The sequence below is a fragment of the Macrotis lagotis genome, chromosome X, assembly GCF_037893015.1.
Source record: "Macrotis lagotis isolate mMagLag1 chromosome X, bilby.v1.9.chrom.fasta, whole genome shotgun sequence".
NCBI classification, from domain to species: Eukaryota; Metazoa; Chordata; class Mammalia; order Peramelemorphia; family Peramelidae; genus Macrotis; species Macrotis lagotis.
Window position 1 is genome coordinate 288,496,052 of NC_133666.1, and position 17,715 is coordinate 288,513,766.

The 17,715-nt window shown below is 33.6% G+C and overlaps 1 protein-coding gene across 1 annotated transcript in view; it reads right to left on the reverse strand.

Moving 5' to 3' along the window:
- Window positions 1-17,715, reverse strand: part of SPEF2 (sperm flagellar 2) — a 374,057-nt gene that overhangs the window by 311,205 nt on the left and 45,137 nt on the right. Inside the window, 6 exon segments of the mRNA XM_074206967.1 lie at window positions 6,440-6,620; window positions 9,503-9,567; window positions 11,725-11,742; window positions 11,744-11,866; window positions 15,828-15,875; window positions 15,877-15,999. Coding sequence (XP_074063068.1) covers window positions 6,440-6,620; window positions 9,503-9,567; window positions 11,725-11,742; window positions 11,744-11,866; window positions 15,828-15,875; window positions 15,877-15,999 — 558 coding nt within the window.

Genomic DNA, 17,715 nt, shown 5'->3' on the forward strand with positions numbered 1-17,715 from the left:
CGTAATTTGATTGGAGTGGAGAATTGTGGGGAAATACTCTCCCTACCAATGCAAATTGGCATATGTCATGAAATTTACAGTCTTTAGAAAGTTGCCTGGGACACAGAGAGATTAAATAGTTTTCTCTGAGTCACAGAGCTACTATTTATCAGGAGTAGGACTTAGACTGAGGTCCTCATCCTGAGGTCAGATCTCAAACTACCAAGTCTCAGAACAATTTCTTAGTAGTTGGATGTCTTTGTGTCTTTGTGTGAGTCAGACCTTTTCCACTAAATGTTCAAGAACTGGTATATATAATAAACATATGTATGCATATGTATCTATCTCTCTCTATATATAAATTTGATATATATGTGAATGTGTGTGCATACATGCATATTGTCATCCTTTTGGAAATTACATATACATGTGTATACACACGCATACCCTTTTTTAAGACAATGACAGTAGAGGGATTGGAGACCCTGAGAAAACTTCAAATGTATGGTAGAGGAAACAAAGAAAAAAAAATACAGAACATTCCTCTTCTCATCTGCTTTTTTTCTTTTTCTCTGGTTTCTTTAAGCTGTGTCTACATGGAGACATGTAGAAAAGTTCTCTGCAATTGTGTAAGAGGAATCTGTAAGCAAGCAACTGTTATCCTTGGGATGTGAAAAGGGAGGAAGGAGAAAATTCCAGTTTCATCTGGAGCCAGAAAACCTTGTTCAAATATTTTTTTTTTTAGTTTTGGAAAGGTGCTTTATGTATCTAATTCTACCTTCTCTATCTTTAAAATGATAGAATTGGGCTACATTTGTTTCTGAAGCTTATCAACAGGTGGACTTAAGGAGAAGTAGTGGTGTGTGTTTGTGGTGGGAAACTATATGATATCTCTATGTGGATAGGAAGAAATGAAGTACTTCTTATTCTTGGATGTAGTGGTACAATGCCATAAGAGAAAAAATATTGGAGTCAGGGGGTCTCAGATTAAAGTTCCAGTTTATTAATTATGTTGCCCCAGGAGAGAGTCATTTACATTTCTTAATCTGGTTCCTCATCCATGAAATGGGATGAAAATACTTATACTAATATCCCTTCCCCTCAGCTCTGTAATTGTTATAATGGAAGGATTTTTATAAATCTATTAAAATACTGATGTTAGTGATGGCATTGATGATATTGATGACAAAAACAAGGAAAATGTCAGTATATATATATATATACATATATATATATATGTATATATATATATGTATGTATCAGTGCAGAAGGTATCCTTAAAAGGGAATAAAGTTCAGAAAAAGCAAGATAAATTTCCTAATTGCCAGGGACCATTCATCTTTAAGGTTCTAAAATTTGATTCTTAATTACTCCTATATAGCTTCTTCAAGTATCTCAAAAGAAACAGCTCTAATTTAAAAAAAATTCAAGGGAACCGGGTTCTTATCTCAGTTCTTCCACCAAAAATGTTCCATGGTATTGGATATTTCAAAACTTTTAGACTATATATGCACATATATGGATAAAAGCACATATGAAACAAAAAAGAAATTCAACTCAACATACAATTAGTGCTTATATTTTCAATGCACTGTGCTAAGTGTTGCAAATATGAAAATTAAAGCAAAACAGTCTCTGTCCAATTGTAAAAAGTTGCTCTAAAATTAGGGAAATGAAAAAAAAATACAATAGAAACTGAAACTTTAGGCATACAATTTTTAAAAACCTCAGAAAACTAAGATGTAAATAACATGGACCTTTTGATAGTTCAGTAATCATTTCAGCAGGGCAATCTTCAACCCCAACCCCGCCCCCCATGCAGCTCTTATCCATATTGTCCCCTATGGGAGGCACCTCTAATATGCTGGGTGGCCTTCCTCTAGATTTCTTGATATTGTGAGGATGTCAATGGAGCATCTAGCCCTTCATTGTTTCTCCCTTTCTCTTGCCACCCAATCAGCCTACCACCTTTATCAGTCATATGCAAATCAGATGATATGCTTTGCAAGGTTTCTCTTGAGGAATTTCTCATTTGTAGCCTACTCCCACTCACCTTTCCCCTTGATGGTGCTTTTTTTAAAAATCATTTAGAGAGACAGTATTCTAAGGTTCGTGACCATATAATATCAGCGGAAGAATACAGATGTTAAAAAGGTGGGTCTTTGTTTCCAACAGAAGTATGCAGTCCTTAAGACATCAATATAACTTTTCAAATCCATAGAAGCCCATGCTCCTACTCCTCTTGTTCAGTCCTCTTGATTTGCTATGCTTGGTCAGGAGACATTTACCTATGAACTAGAATGCCAATACAACTATTTTTTAAATCACCTTGGCATTTCTAGTATGGATGATTAGGTCTAATTCTTTTGAGAGATTATGGATCTAAATTGGGAGGTTCTGTCATTTTCTGGAATTTGGCTCAATCTGCACATTATCCACCAACTGAAGAATTCCTTTTTCCCTTGATCTCCTCCTGACAGTGGCAAACACCCATGGAAAACCAGAGAGTTTGCTTTCTGCCTCACTTACTAAACAAAGGCTTCTCAATGGAAGTTGTCTATTTCTTATTTTTGATTTATTTAAGATAATAGAGTTAAGTGACTTGACCAAGGTCACACAGTTAGATTTGAACTCAGGTCCTCCTGAATCTAGGGCTAGTGTTCTTTCTACTGCAACACCTAGCTGTCCCCAAAGTTATCTATTTCTACAGGGTTGAAGGAGTTCTGCATGATTTTAACATAATCAGGGAGAAATTTTATTAATTAAAAGTCTTTAAGGGAAGGGCAACAGTACTGAATCAAATGCTTTATGGTTAACAATAAGCGCACTAGAATATGTAGCTACTGGGGTTCTATAGCTATGTTTTTCTATGGAAAAATCACTTTGAAAATGTGTCTGTTCTCATTTCATAGAATAAAAGGTATAGAAACAGGATATGAAAGACTTTGTCTCACTTTCATTCTCAAAGATTTTAGAGAGAAAAAGTATTGGTAGTAGTTAATTGAATTCTTGGTCTACATTTTCAGTAATAGTATCAAGGATATATTTTACCCAAAGCATTTGGTTGCTACTTCTCCTGGGTCTTTGACAACATAGAAACTGAGTGTCATCTACTCAGTGTCATCTACTCAATTCCACTCAGATTTGGCCTACTTCATTTGCTCTCCTTCCTCAGCTTTTTTCCCCCCTTAACTGCCACGTCTACTTTCTCATGCATTCTCTACTCAAGTGGATTACAAATTAGATGGCCCCACTCTCACTTCTGGGAGAAAATAGTTTGTTACAGAAACCTTTATGTATCATTTTTATTTTTACCTGTTTGCTGTTTTTCCAGTTTTATTGTTAAATGGCCATTAGATTATTTGATTTAGGATTTCTTGTCAGGCTTTCCATAGATGCATCCCACTCTCTCTCACTCTCAACCTACAGAGTGTATTACTATTTTATAAAGTTGTAGTGCTTATTTTCCATTCTCTTTATCTGTAGATTGTATAAATCAGTTTATATTCTATTCTGCAAGACATGGCTTGGCCACCATAACTCTCTGGTTGGCAAAAGAATCAAGTGTTTGTTGCCTAAGGGCAATTCTAGGACCTTTTAGTCCCATTGTGACATCTGATTGACAAATCAAAGTTCATTAAGAACAAGAAGTTGTGTCAATATTTTTGTTTTATCCACTTCCTGTTTTTAGCTTTAATAGTTTATGAAATCAGCAAAGAAGTAGTTCAATTGCCTTTATAGATTCTTTCTCATTTTGTTTTTATCTTTTAGTTTGAGTTTGATTTTTACCTTTGTCATAAGTTGTTAGTGTCTGACTATTCAGATGCCTATTTCCTTTCTGCTAGGATAATTTTTGTGACTTCATTTGTTTGTCACCCAGAATTTTCCCAACTCTTTCTTTTCTTTTTTTTTGTGGGGGGGATTTTGTAAGGTAATGAGGGGTTAAATGAATTGCCCAAGGTCACACAGTTAGGTAATTATTAAGTGTCTGAGGTTAAATTTGAACTCAGGATCTCCTGACTCCAGGACCAGCGCTCAATCCATTGTACCACCTAGCTGCCCCAAGAATCTGTGACATGTAAGTATTTTGCAGAATCAATAATAAGCCTCAGACTTCTCTCATTTCACTTTATTCAAACATATTTTCTCTGTCCTCCCATTTATCCACCTTCTCAGTAAAATTACTCAATATCAAAGTATGTATATATGTATATATATATATATATATATATATATATATATATAAATATAAATTTAATAGGGAATGTGTTATCAAATATTTGGTAGGATTTTGACACCTCTCATGGCTTACTGAAGAAGCTACGATTAAGGAGGCAATGTGCTACAATAGGAAGAAGGAGGAAACAAGGATTTTTTTAGCACTTATTACATACCAGGCTCATTGCTAAGCACTTTACAAATATTCCATTTATCCTCACCACAACCCTACAATGTAACTGAGGCAAATAGAGGGGGAGGAACTTGCCCAGGGTCATACTGCTAAGTGTCTAAGGCCAGATTTGAAATCAGATCTTTCTGGTTCCCCAGGGCCAGTGCTCAATCCACTAGAAAGAACAAAAGCACAATTGGAAGACCTTGGTTAAAATACTTAATTTATCACTTATTACTTGTGTAACAGAAGTAAATAGAGAAACAAAAGTCACTTATTCAATTCCTTTTCTTTAAAATGAAGGGAAGATCCCAAGTCTAAGGTCCAATCCATCTCTCAGTCTGTGATCCCATAATCTTCCTTGAAATCTTTTTGCAAGTTATTAACAAGAACATACAAGAACTGACCATAGACATATCACTAAAATTATGTCACTTGTTGTCTTTGTGCAGATGATGAAACCAAATCCATCAGTTCCTTTATGTGTGTCTGCAAGGAGAACCTAGAAGTCCTTCCATTTCACTGCAAATTTCTTTTGCTTTCTAATTTATTATGAAGATATCAAGGTTGATTTGATTTAGTTCCTCTCACTGTCTGTCTGCTGACATACAGTGCCATGGGACATCTTCTCTCATATTTATAGAATCAACAAGTTAGTTAAACAAAGTGATTCTCTTTTTTTGTTCTCTGTTTTCTTTTCTTTTTTTTTTTGCTAGTCTACCATGATCACTATAGAAATGGAAGGGTAGGGAGTGTGGTGAGGGGAGGTACACAAGAATAAGAATCACTCTGTAATTTCCTTTGTTTCATGGGTTGCCAGGGACAAAAAAATCTGGCATCAAGTATGTAATATAAAGGGTGAATTGCTTCTTCATATTTGACTGATCTGGCTTAAAAAATCAGACATCTAGAACATCTGGAGCCTTTACAGTATGGTGGAATCTGCCAGAACTTGAAGTTTTTTCTGTTCTAGCCTTAGAGGACATCTCTATGGTCAATACTATGTGTTTATGATGATAATTTACAAAAAACAAAGGCAGGGGAGATCATGTGATCATAGATTTAACTTCCATGGCAGGAGAGAGGAAGAAAGATGGATTCTGGATAAACATAGTATGTATGTATATGTGTGCGTATGCGTGTGTGTGTGCATACATACATATATGAGTATATATCCATATAAAATTATATAGTGAGAGAAATAAATTATAGGAAATTACTACACTAAATTGATAATGGGATGTCATATTACACCTTCAAGATTACCATCCTAAAGAATGTGCCAGTCGAGGCAAGCTCTGGAGGTTTCTTTCAAAAGTCAGAAAAGCTTCCTTCACCAACCAACAAAAGTAGCATGGAGGGGCACATTACCAGAAAGATGTCCACTGGGTGACGAATATTTTTGTCCACAGTAGCACATGATAATTAGCATCTCTGTAAGGTGTGGAAAGGTTGTAATCTGGGTCATAGTTAAGAGATTATTGTTTTAATAGTTAATAGACTTTTAAATGACTATTTGCTTTAAAATTATTATTGTTGACTTTCTAGCCTTATGAGCTAAAGTATTAAAAATGTCTTTCACATCTAATAGGAAAAAACTGATTCTTACAAAAAAGTCTCAGCTTTAAACTAAATAATGGTGATTGATGTTCAATTTTGATATGCAGCATGAATTTGGATTGGCAAGGTAAATGGTAGACATCATAATAATTTAAAAAATAAAATGTGTCTTCAAATTTGAAACACATTATTTTTTACTACTAATTTAGGAAACCAAATGGCTTTTCTATATTGTTTATAAAGAAGTTTTTCCTATCTTCATAAATGAAATGTATAGATTAAACTTATATATAAACTTATATAAAAACTTATAAAGAGTTTGCATAGCTTTTCTTTCATGAAAAGACATCTGCTGTTATTTTTCAGATCACAAAGTATGGTAGAATATTAAGAAAATTGAAAAATACGATTTCAATTTTATAAAGTAAATAAAAACAAAGTGCTTTAGAGTTGAAAAATCAAGCTTTACAATTTTATATTATTATGGAACCTAAAGTTATATAATCTTACCTCTTGTGCTTCATGGGCTATTAACTGATCCAATAACAATTTCCTCCTTCTTTTCTCCCTTTGTTCCCGAGCTAAAGTATCTTCTGCTAGCCGTTTTTGAATTTTTTTCATGTATTCCTCATCTGAATAAGTGCTTAACAAATCAGCAGTTGTCTGAGATGTAATAGGAACTTTAGATACACTAGAAAAAATAATTTTTACAAAAGAGATAATTTGTATATTTCTACATATAGGGAAATGCTATAATAATTTAATAGATGGATTTTGGGGGGTGAGAAGGGGTTAATACTTTATCAATTTTGGAACATAGACATTCAACCAAACAGCAGAAGCTCAGTGCCATGAATATATGAGATCACTATCTAAATACCTTAGGTCCAACCTTTACTTCTGAACCTTTTTTCTTTTTGACTCTCCCACCATATATTCCAACTCTCCCAACAGATTTTCTAAGTACAACTCCCTTCTTTACTTTCACATTACTCACTCTCACTGTTTCTATTCTGATGCTCTGTTATTTGTCTTATTCTTCCCCTCCTTCTGGATCTGTTCAGCTACTTGTTCCGTGACTAGAGTAGGAACATTCAAACTATTTACAACTTGGAAGACAAGGCTATCCTTCCTATAATAAAGTCAACCAAGCAAATTTTCATGATAGCAAGTACTACCTGTAGTTTGGGGCTTGAAATATATTGGGTTAGAATGAAGGAACCTGAGTTGAAATTCTAATTCATTCATCTATTAGCACTATGACCTTGGGGAATTCACTTAACCTATGCAGTCTCAGTTTCCACATCTGTAAACTGGGGATAATAATAGCACCTACCTCACAGGTTTATTGTGAGAATTAAATGAAATAATATACACATAAACCTTATTACTTGATAGGATTGGGGGAGAGAGTATGGCTATTCCTTCCCCACCTTACCAAGTACAACTTAATTTAATGGAAAATACAAAGACCAGCTTCTGTAATAGTGCAATTATTTCCTGATATCTCAAAGAACAAGACAACAAATAAGCCTTCTTCAGCATGTCACACAAATTCCCAGAGTAGATTCAGATTAATCTCTCCCTAATGTCCTCTAAAACAAAATGAAATCTTCTCAATTCCTTAACCCACTTCTTATAGGAAGAAGCAGGCAGGCACAAATATACAACTTGCAATGGGTCATTTAGAACTATGGAACAAAATTTCTTTATGTTAAAAAACAAAGATAAAATGGAAGATTATATGATAGGAAAAAACTCTCAATTCTTAAATAACTTATGAATAACTAAAGGCAATACAAGCATCTATCAAAAATTTGCACTTATTTGTATCTATTAAGTAAGACAGAGCAGCTAGGTGGTAGTACATTATGTAGAGTGCCTGGCCAGATGTTGGGAGGAAGACTCCTCTCTTCATGAGTTCAAATCTGACCTCAAACACACACTATGTGACCCTGGGCAAGTCACTTAACCCTTGTTTGCCTTAGTTTCTCATCTGTAAAATGACCTGGAGAAAGAAATGGTAAACCACTTCAGTATCATTGCCAAACTGGATCACAAAAAAGTCACATACCACTGAAAAACTAAACTTACATCCTTTATGAAAGACACTGCCCTGATGGAGTTTACATAAACGAATGGCACTTGTGGAGAGGGTCTCATTTGAGAAGAGTTTTCATTTGATCCGCATAACAATCCATAAACCAAAAACAATTAAAAAATGAAAAGGAATGCTCTTCGGGAGTTTATCACTGATTTAAAAAGTTCATTAAATTTGCTAAACCAAACAAAATAGCTTGAGATAGAAAAACATGTATTTATTTCATAAGCAAAGTTTCAAAGCAATCAGGTTGTCAGATTTTTTTTTTTCCCAAATGATGGCTCTGTCTTTCTAAAAATTTTCATTATTATTTTATCTAATTCAAATCAACAACTTTTATCAAATGTCTCCTATGTCATAGATCTCTATGCTAGGTGTTGAGAATTTGATGCTTTAAAAGCAAAAAAAATAATATATAAAAGATGAACCCTTAAAGAGTCTATACGTTGACTAAACAATTTATTCATCTCTGGCTTATCCAGAGTTATGAGGCATACTAGACAAGAGTTATAGATGGACTCTGGACTTTTCCTCTTCCTCACAGGATGGGCCCCTAGATTCATTGTGGGAAGTCAGGGACTTGAGGGTAGGTGATGAGCCTCAGATATACCTCAGAAATGAGTACAGAGTTAGTGGAAGGGAATGGACCTGAGTCTCCACCTTGTATTTTAAGAGCACTTCTCAGTTCCCCTCTCTTCTCTCTAATGTTTCCTTCATATTGCTAGCAAGATTAACTTTTATGCTTTGGTCTTCTGTTTCAATTTCTTAAGTTTAGTTCCCTGCCTCCTACAGATAATAAAACAAACTCTCAAAATCATCTTGAAGGCCCTCCACAACTTAATACTATCTGAGTTTTTTAATCTTATTTAATTATACTACTTTCTACTCAATCTTTATGCCAACCAATTAAATTATTCTTGTATTCAAACACAAATTACACTTTTTATCCTATATACCTTTGCTCAATACTGTTCCCAAAGCCTCTAATATACCAATTCTCTTCATCTGTTGAGCTACTACCATCCTTCAAGCATCATTTTGATGCCCATCTGCAATGTTATCAATCTTTTCTCCTTTTAGTTTCCCATGCCATTTGTTTTACATCTACATATCTTGCACTATTATGTATTATAATTTATGTGACATATTCCTATGGATATACTGGTAAGTGTTAAGAAACTTGGGGGCGATTTATATAACACATTTTAAAATTATATTTTGCATTATTAATATTTTCTTTCCTAAATCTGGACAAACAACAATATAATGAGTCAAGTTCTGATTTGTAGCATTTGCTGATTTCCAAATAGAAATGCTTACACTCAAAATTTAATGATTGGTTATTGAGAGATGATGTGAGTTGGTTTCAGCATGCCTCCACTTATTCCTCTATTAGAATGCCAGTTTGCATTAGATATTCAAACTTTTACAGCAGAGCAGTTTCAACATTATTAAGCCAATTCAAATCTTACCCGTCTTTGGCCTCAATTTCCTTTTTTATTAGCATTTCAAACTTCTTAATTTCATTAACCACATCCTAGAGAAAACACACAATCAGTTAATACTTGTCTAAAAAAGACACTCAATTACATTAGAATTTATAAAATTATATGTATTTATTATACTATAATTAGAACTCATTAATTTGTGTCAATTATATTCAAGGTCAGTTTGAATTAGTGAAAAAAAACTGAATTACAGAATTAAAAAAAATAGTTCTCTAGTTTTTAGTAACCTAAATGTTGTCTAGGAGAGCAGGAGAACTGTCATTTTCATTCTCACCTTATATTCCATTCAGATGAAAATTCTTCTTATATGGTGGTGACATAAAGAACATTTTTTATTAAAAGATAACTCCATCTAGGAACTGATATAACTATATGTTTCTGAGATATAATATCCAGGCCAATATAAAAAAAATATACCTTTTCCCCCTCTTAAACATTTTAAACATTCTGAAGTATCATTTCTTCTATATTCTTGTAACAAGTACTTAATGAAGTTTTTCCATATATGGGAAAAAAGAAACTGAATTTTGTATTGAAATGAAGTCTAAAAACAAAGTTTCTTCCTAGGTTTAGGTGACATTTTTTAATATTATAGAATTCAAAAAGAAATTTCTATGAAAGATGGCCTGTCTTAGTGTACTACACAATTATGCAATGGGAACATTCACTTAAACAGCTTTATATCTATAAAAGCAATAATAATAATAATAATATTTATATAGAGACAGAGAATCCTTTGTGTTGCTATGAATTTTAAAAATACTATCTCATTTAATTCTCATGCTCACTTGGATATAGATTCTATTTTTACCCCCATTTTATGGCTGAAGAAACTGAAGCAAACAGAGATGGAGTGACTTGCCCAGGGTCACACAAGCTAATATCTGGCTATAAACTAAGGTTTTTGTAACTCCAAGGCCACTGTCCATTATGTCACTTAGCTCTCCATAGTATTTGAAGAGCTTCTATTTAAAGTAGGTTCAATTCCTCTAATCCAAAGGCAATTAGATTATGCTCACCTTGTGTAATGACTGATAGGTTTAGAGATATTTTGGAAAACCATTCTCCGTATTCTCTAAAACTTAAATGTAGAAAATCTAGAAATCTGAATCTGTCCTCTCTTCCCTCTGTCTCTCTTTCTGTGTCTGTCTTTCTGTCTTTCTGTGTTTGTGTCTCTCTGTCTCTGTCTCTGTGTGCCTCCCTCTGTGTCTGTCTGTCTGTCTGTCTCTCTCTCTCTGTCTCTCTCACTCTCTCTCTCACTTTTTCTCTCTGTCTCTCTTTTTCTTTAATGTCCAAGATCTTGGACAAGAGATAACTTTAAATAGGCTTGGTAGAGCTACAAAGGTCAACCTGGAGAATAGTGGATAGAGTGCATGGTCTAGAGTCAGGAAGAGCTGAATTCAAATGTCGTCTTAAATATTTAATTAGGTATGTGACAATGGACAAGTCACTTAACCCATTTGATTCAATTTCTTCATTTGTCAAATGAGCTGGAGAAGGAAATAGCAAACTATTCTCAGTGTCTTTGCTGAGATGACCCCAAATGGGGTCACCAAGAATGAGACATGAGTGAAATGACTCAAAAAAAAAGTCACAAGTCATTTGAAATCCATCTAATCATTTGATCTTGACCATAATCCTAGGGGTTAAGTTGTACATGTTTTATTGCCTTTATTTTCTAAGGTAAAGAACCTGAAACTTAGAAATAGAAACTGAATGAGGCAGCTAGGTGGTGCAGTGGATAGAGCACTGGTGGGGGAGTCTGGAGGATCTGAGATCAAATTCAGCCTCAGACACTTAATAATTATCTAACTGTGTGGCCTTGGGCCCCCATGGCCTTACAAAAACTGAAAAAAAAGAAATAGAATTGAAAGTTTATACTAGAGGCAGAAATAAAAATGTAATTTCACTTTTCTTAGTTTTCTTAACTGATTTTAGATAAAATGGATTGTTTATACCCTTTGAGCTTTATGACTCTTTGGTTTAATAAGGATATCAGAATAAAATAGATTAGATATGTATAAAGATATATAAGCTTCACTAATAATTTTTGCTAGAGACAAAAAAGAATGATAGAAAGAAAAAATTGAGGATCATATATTTATAGTGATTTAATCATCATACACTAAATTACTTTATCTTTTTTAAAATGAGATGGGAAATTATTAAAAATAAAGATGACCAACCTCTGCCTCTTTTTTTTTTCATCAGCATTTTGTGTCTTTCAATAGTTCGCAAAGTACGGTTTGGTAATGCTTTGGGAATCTGCAAAATGGCTGCTTGAATTTTAGCCATCATTTCATGTTGTCTTCTCTTGCCCAAGCGGTTCTGTATATAAAAATTATATAAAATTAATTCTGTTTGTCAGTTCTTCAGAAGGATCCACACATTTTATTTAAAATTCATATACAGAAAATTTCATAGCACAAATCAAAGAAATTGATGTTCTTTATATATATATATATATATATATATATATAACATGAATATTGTAAAACTTTTACCTTATGTGATCTGACAAGTTTTTCAAAAGAATATAATAGCAACAAGTAACCAAGACTTGCCACGCTAGAATCCTCTCTGTGATACTTTGTATAAGTGGTTTTTGGGTTGTCCTGACAATCCCCTGAAGGACAGGAAAGATATAGTTCCCAGTCCATCATATGAAGGGAGGATGATTATATACTGTCATCCTTGTGGAATACTATGGAATACAGAGATATAGTAGTTTTTTTTAAATATCCATGAAGATTCTTGCTAAATAAATAAGCCTAGCAAAAAATCTAAAAATATTTAAACAATAAATTCCAGAGTTTATTCCAAATTCTAAATTATTAGTGGCCATCATTTCATATACACAATTTATTTTCTGAAAAATATAATTAGTAGGGTGTAGTGAAGAGGAAAAGAAATGGGCTTTAAAAATTAACATTAAAGGGTTTCTAACTGCAAATTAAACACCCTTCAGATAACAGAATACTCCAATTTCTTTAAAATTGATCTAAAATAAACCATGACTCAAGTGATTATTGTATCTTCAAATTAATAACATCAACTTAGCAGGCAAAATATTGGGATTTTAAATAGCATTAAAATCCAGTTCAATAGAAACGAGCAAATTTAGGGGAATGGTGCTTTTGGAAGTAAAAAAAATTCAATTCCATTTGGGACAGGTTGAGTTTGAAATGCCCACTAGTCATCTAGGAGAAATCTAACAGATAAACTTAAGTTCAGGAGATATGTGGGAAGGATATGTAAAGCTTTATACTTGTACGATTTGACAAGTTTTCCACAAAGCAATATACTAGTAACAAGTAAAAATAAGCATGCTAACCCTTCTTTCTGTGATACTTTGTATAAGTGGCTTTTGGGTTGTCCTGACAACCCCCTGAAGGACAGAAAAGATACAGCTTCCAGTTCATCATATGATGGGGAAGTGATTACATACATATGTGAACTCCTATTTTATTTGAAGATCTTGAAGATTCTTGCTGAATTGATGTCAATTAAAAATACAACAATAAATAATAAATACCAGAGTTTACCCCAAATTCTAACTTATTAGTGGCCATCATTTCTTATATGCAAGAAATAATTATTTTATGAAAAATAGAATAGGGCATGATGAAGATACAAAAGAAGTAATTAAAATTAACATTAAATATTTTTAACTGCAAAATATGTTTACCTCTCATAAGTATGTGGCTATCTTAATAGAATATCCTAAATTCTTTAAAATTTATCTAAAACAAACTGTGATTCAAAATTATTATGTCTTTAGATAAGCAATAGCAACTTAGCAAGCAAAATGTTGAGACTTTAAATAACATCAAAATCCATTTCAATAGAAATAGGAAATTTGGGGGCAATGGTCCTTTTTGGTGTAAAAGAAAAATCACATCTATTTTGGACAGATTGATTATTAGATGCATACTGTTAATCTAGGAGAAATCCAACTGATAGACTCAGGTTTAGGAGAGATGTGGAGAGAGAGAGAGAGTGTCTGTGTCTGTCTGTGTGATCTCTGAAGAGATGATACATCCATGAAAGCAGGTGAGAAGGGATGAAATAGAGATAAAAGGGAGAAAGGAAATGGGACAAAGCTCTAACTATATATCTAAATCAAGACGGTGGGGAAATAGATGATGATCCAGCAAAGAGTAGGCAGACATGAAGAAAATCAACAGGGAGAAGTCTTGGAAACCAAAGTGGAAATATATCCCAAAATGGGGAGTAGTGAACAATTCATTGCTATAGAGGATTCAAAGAGGAAGATGACAAAGAAAAAGTCACTGGATTTAATAACTTAAAAGATACTTTAAAACCTTAAAGACAGTTTCAGTGGGGGTAAAGTTGGAAGCCAGGGAATGGAAGTGTAGTGATAATGAGGAAATGGAGGCAATGAGTATATAAGCAATTTTTTTCTAAGGTAACTCAAAAAGTTAGTAATCCATTTGATATATTAATAATGATGAAAGTTTATTTTCCCTCTATTTCCTTTCTTTTTTCCCCATTTAGATTTATAATGTCTAAGGTGCACCATCTAAATTCATGTCTTCTTGAGAAAATGATAATTTAGAAGATGAGTATTCATCTATATATGTACATACATATATGTGCATGCACACACATATATACATGCTTTATCTTCTAAACAATATTCTTTTCCTTAGGGGGAAAATGATAAGTCTTCTTTTGTTAATTTGCTTTGTGCTATAAAAAAAAAGAGATAGTTTAAAAACATACTTGTTTTTTTTTCTTTCTCTCTCCCTCTTTCCTACCCTTCCTCTTACTTTCTCTATTCCTTTCCCCTTTCTACTCCCACCCCCACCCCCTCACACCTCCACCCCCCTTTCATTTGCCTACACCCTCATTGCCTTTCATACCCTTACCCCCCTGACCCTCCTGCTCCCCCATATTCCCCCAGGGGATTTCTTGTTTTAAATTTGATACTAAAATGCCAGTCTCTTTTAATTCAATTATTTAGTAGTATCTAATCGGAGAATTGTACTCTCACTGCAGTGCAAGCAATACTCTGACAAAATGTTTAGAATTCCTTCTTAAACAGTTGTCATTATTTGCCTTTCATTCTGAAAGAGGACCATAACATCAGGGTGGTTATGAGAGGACATGGAAGTGAATTGGATTTAAGTAAGGTAGAGCTGGACAAAGTCAACATTCTCATTCTCTTCTCTGGAGTCTTCTGGGTCCAGTGATCAGATAGGGATCACTGGAGATGGCCCTGGATGCTCTTGAAATGGAAGCAGCTGCTGTTATAGTGGACCATTGGGGAACCCAATTCTCTGTTCTCTTTGTACTATTTGAATCACAAAATTTTCTAGTTTTGTCTTTTTAAAATTTTTCCTTTGAGGATGGACATTCCTTCTCTACATGTCTATCAATTAATTAAACCTCATTCAGATCATAATTGTTTGTTTCTTAGCATTATAAGCACAAGAACAAAAAAAAAGCAAAAACAAATTAATAGAGCAATACAATGGGAACTGTAACTTTAAGCCTATGGTATTTACCTCCCATATACTCAACATCCTTAAATTCCCCAAAAAGTCTTCAATGATTTCATATACCATATTACTATTCAATTCTAATTCTAAAATGGTACGTGAATTCATTAAAGATCTTTCAAAGAAATTTTAGGTCTGGAAGGTGGTCAAAGCAAGGCAATAAAGAACAGCCAATGAAGTCCCTAAGGGGAATAGAAAGGCTCTAGAGGAATACACATGGGTTGAAGGAAGAGAAAGTAAGCAAGAAAGAATGCAGAGAAGGGAGAGGAGGTGCTCTAACAGGAGCCTCTTCCAACAGCCCTTCTACATTTTCTTTCTTCTATTGCCGACAGTCCTCATTGATCTTTTGTCTTGGTAAGGATGGCGGGACCCACCCTCTTTTGGGAAGGCTCAAGAGCAATTCTCTAGATCACAGTGGCAGGCTCTGTGAAGAAGGGCAGGGGGGGATTCTCCTATCTTTCCAGAAAATGATAGTCCCTAAAAATGATTTCCAGAAGCATGAGATGACATATGATAGACATTTGGGAAACTTAGCTTTGTATGTCAGTGCTCATATCAGGTTGTCAAGTACACTATAGGCAAGAATTACAATTGGCACCATATGTGTAATCTTTGGCTTATTGTATTCATTTTTTTCCTAAAAAATTTCCTAAAAATATTTTTCTAAAAAATCTATTTTAGAATATCTATTTACTTTTTAGACTATTTGTTATTTAGAATATTTATTGTTTAGAACATTTTTTAAAAATACTGTTTTATAGGACCTTTTCAAGATCTTGCATTCTTTGTTCTTCCTGTAACTTTTGGATTTTTTTGGACATTTTCAAATTGCACACGATTAATTTTTTCTTCCATCTGTTTAAACCATGCATGAAACATTTCTGAAACCCATTTTAGATTCAAATCAGTTTGCTCAGGCACTACGCTCTTAAGGCTCTAAATAAAGAAAGTTGGGGTTAGATACTAATGGGTTTAATTTGTTTTTTTAACCACAATTTCACAACAAAGTAAAAAAAAACACAACAGTCAACTGATTTTTAAAATAATTTTAACCATTGTGTTAGTCCCAAAATATATCTTTGAAGATGTTAGTTATATAATCAAAGGAAATACAGAAAACTAGGAAGAATCCCATTAAGACCAATAATTTTAACAGTTTTTTATATATGAAGGAAGATTATTATTTTGTTATATTATTTGTAAGATTGCTTTAAAAGTTATTCCCAAGGAGAAAATACAAAAAAGTATACAACTTCTCAAGGTGACTAATTTTATAGAATTATAAAATAATTTTGGCCATTTAAATTCTGGTATATTTGTTTAAAAATCAATTTCTTACTTTGTAGTCATATTTTTTAGGCTTTTGCAAGGCAAATGGGGTTAAGTGGCTTGCCCAAAGTCCACATAGCTAGGTAATTATTAAGTGTCTGAGACCGGATTTGAACCCAGGTACTCCTGACTCCAAGGCCAGTGCTTTATCCACTGTGCCACCTAGCCACCCTGTAGTCACACTTTTTAATACTGAATAAGATTAAAAGGGTGCTCCTTTCATTAACTACTCATATCACTTGGTTTTTGAGTCTTGACTGTGATCATGGTCCATTAAGATGGTTCTGTCAATAGAAGAATTTCTGTGTTCATGATGTTTCCTGTCTTCATGATGTTATGGACCATGCTGAATAGATATGGCCAAATAGAGGACTGAATAACTATTACATTTCCCCAAATGATTGAAAGAGTAATACTTTCTGTTTTCACTACTTAGTAAAATGCTATACCATCACTCCACTGATTTGGAAAATTTAATGCACAATGCTCATTTTAAGGAAATTTCTTAGGGCAAATCAAAATTTCTAATTCCTTTTATTAATTTCCAATGAAATGATATGATCTAATCCTTATCCTATCATAAATTATGTAGCTGCCACACATGCAAGTGACTGAATAGGAATTAGGAGGGATACAAACACATATATAGTATATCCTTTCTCCTATTATGACCTGCAATCTAGACTTTCTAATAGAAATACAACATATGCATTGGAAAAGTTATCTATGTCACAGGTAATCAAAAAGTCTGAAGCATGTTCCAGAGAATATGCTCAACTGGTGTTTAGAAATGGGCTCTTCCAGGCAGATTCCTGGAGGAGGTAGAATTGAAGGGAACCCTTGAAAGAGGAGTATAATAAATAAACAAAAAGGAAACTGGGAAGAGAGTGGGAAAATATCATGAACAAACCAGGAGGTTAGGAATGTGAAAAATATATTCAAGAAAAAGTAAAAAGGCTACCCTGGTTGTAACTAAATTCAAGCAGGAACCTTAGTACTTAAAACCCAAAAGACTTGTTGAGACCAGCTTAGAAAAGACATCAAATTCAGTGTTAGTGTAGGAAAATAAGTACAGGATTTAGAGTCAAAGGATGTGTATATTTAAATCTCAACTGTGTCATGTTTACTGTGTTTGGTAATTTATTCCACAACTCAAGCCCCAGTTTTTTTTTTCATCTTTACTTTAACTGTAAATGATCAAGTGAATGCTGCATTTAAGAGTTTGGGTCTGATCCCCTAGTTAGGGGACAGAAGAGCCTGAAGTGATGTACGAGCATGAAAGTAATATTATTGGAAGATTTTATTGGCAACAAGAGACAGGGT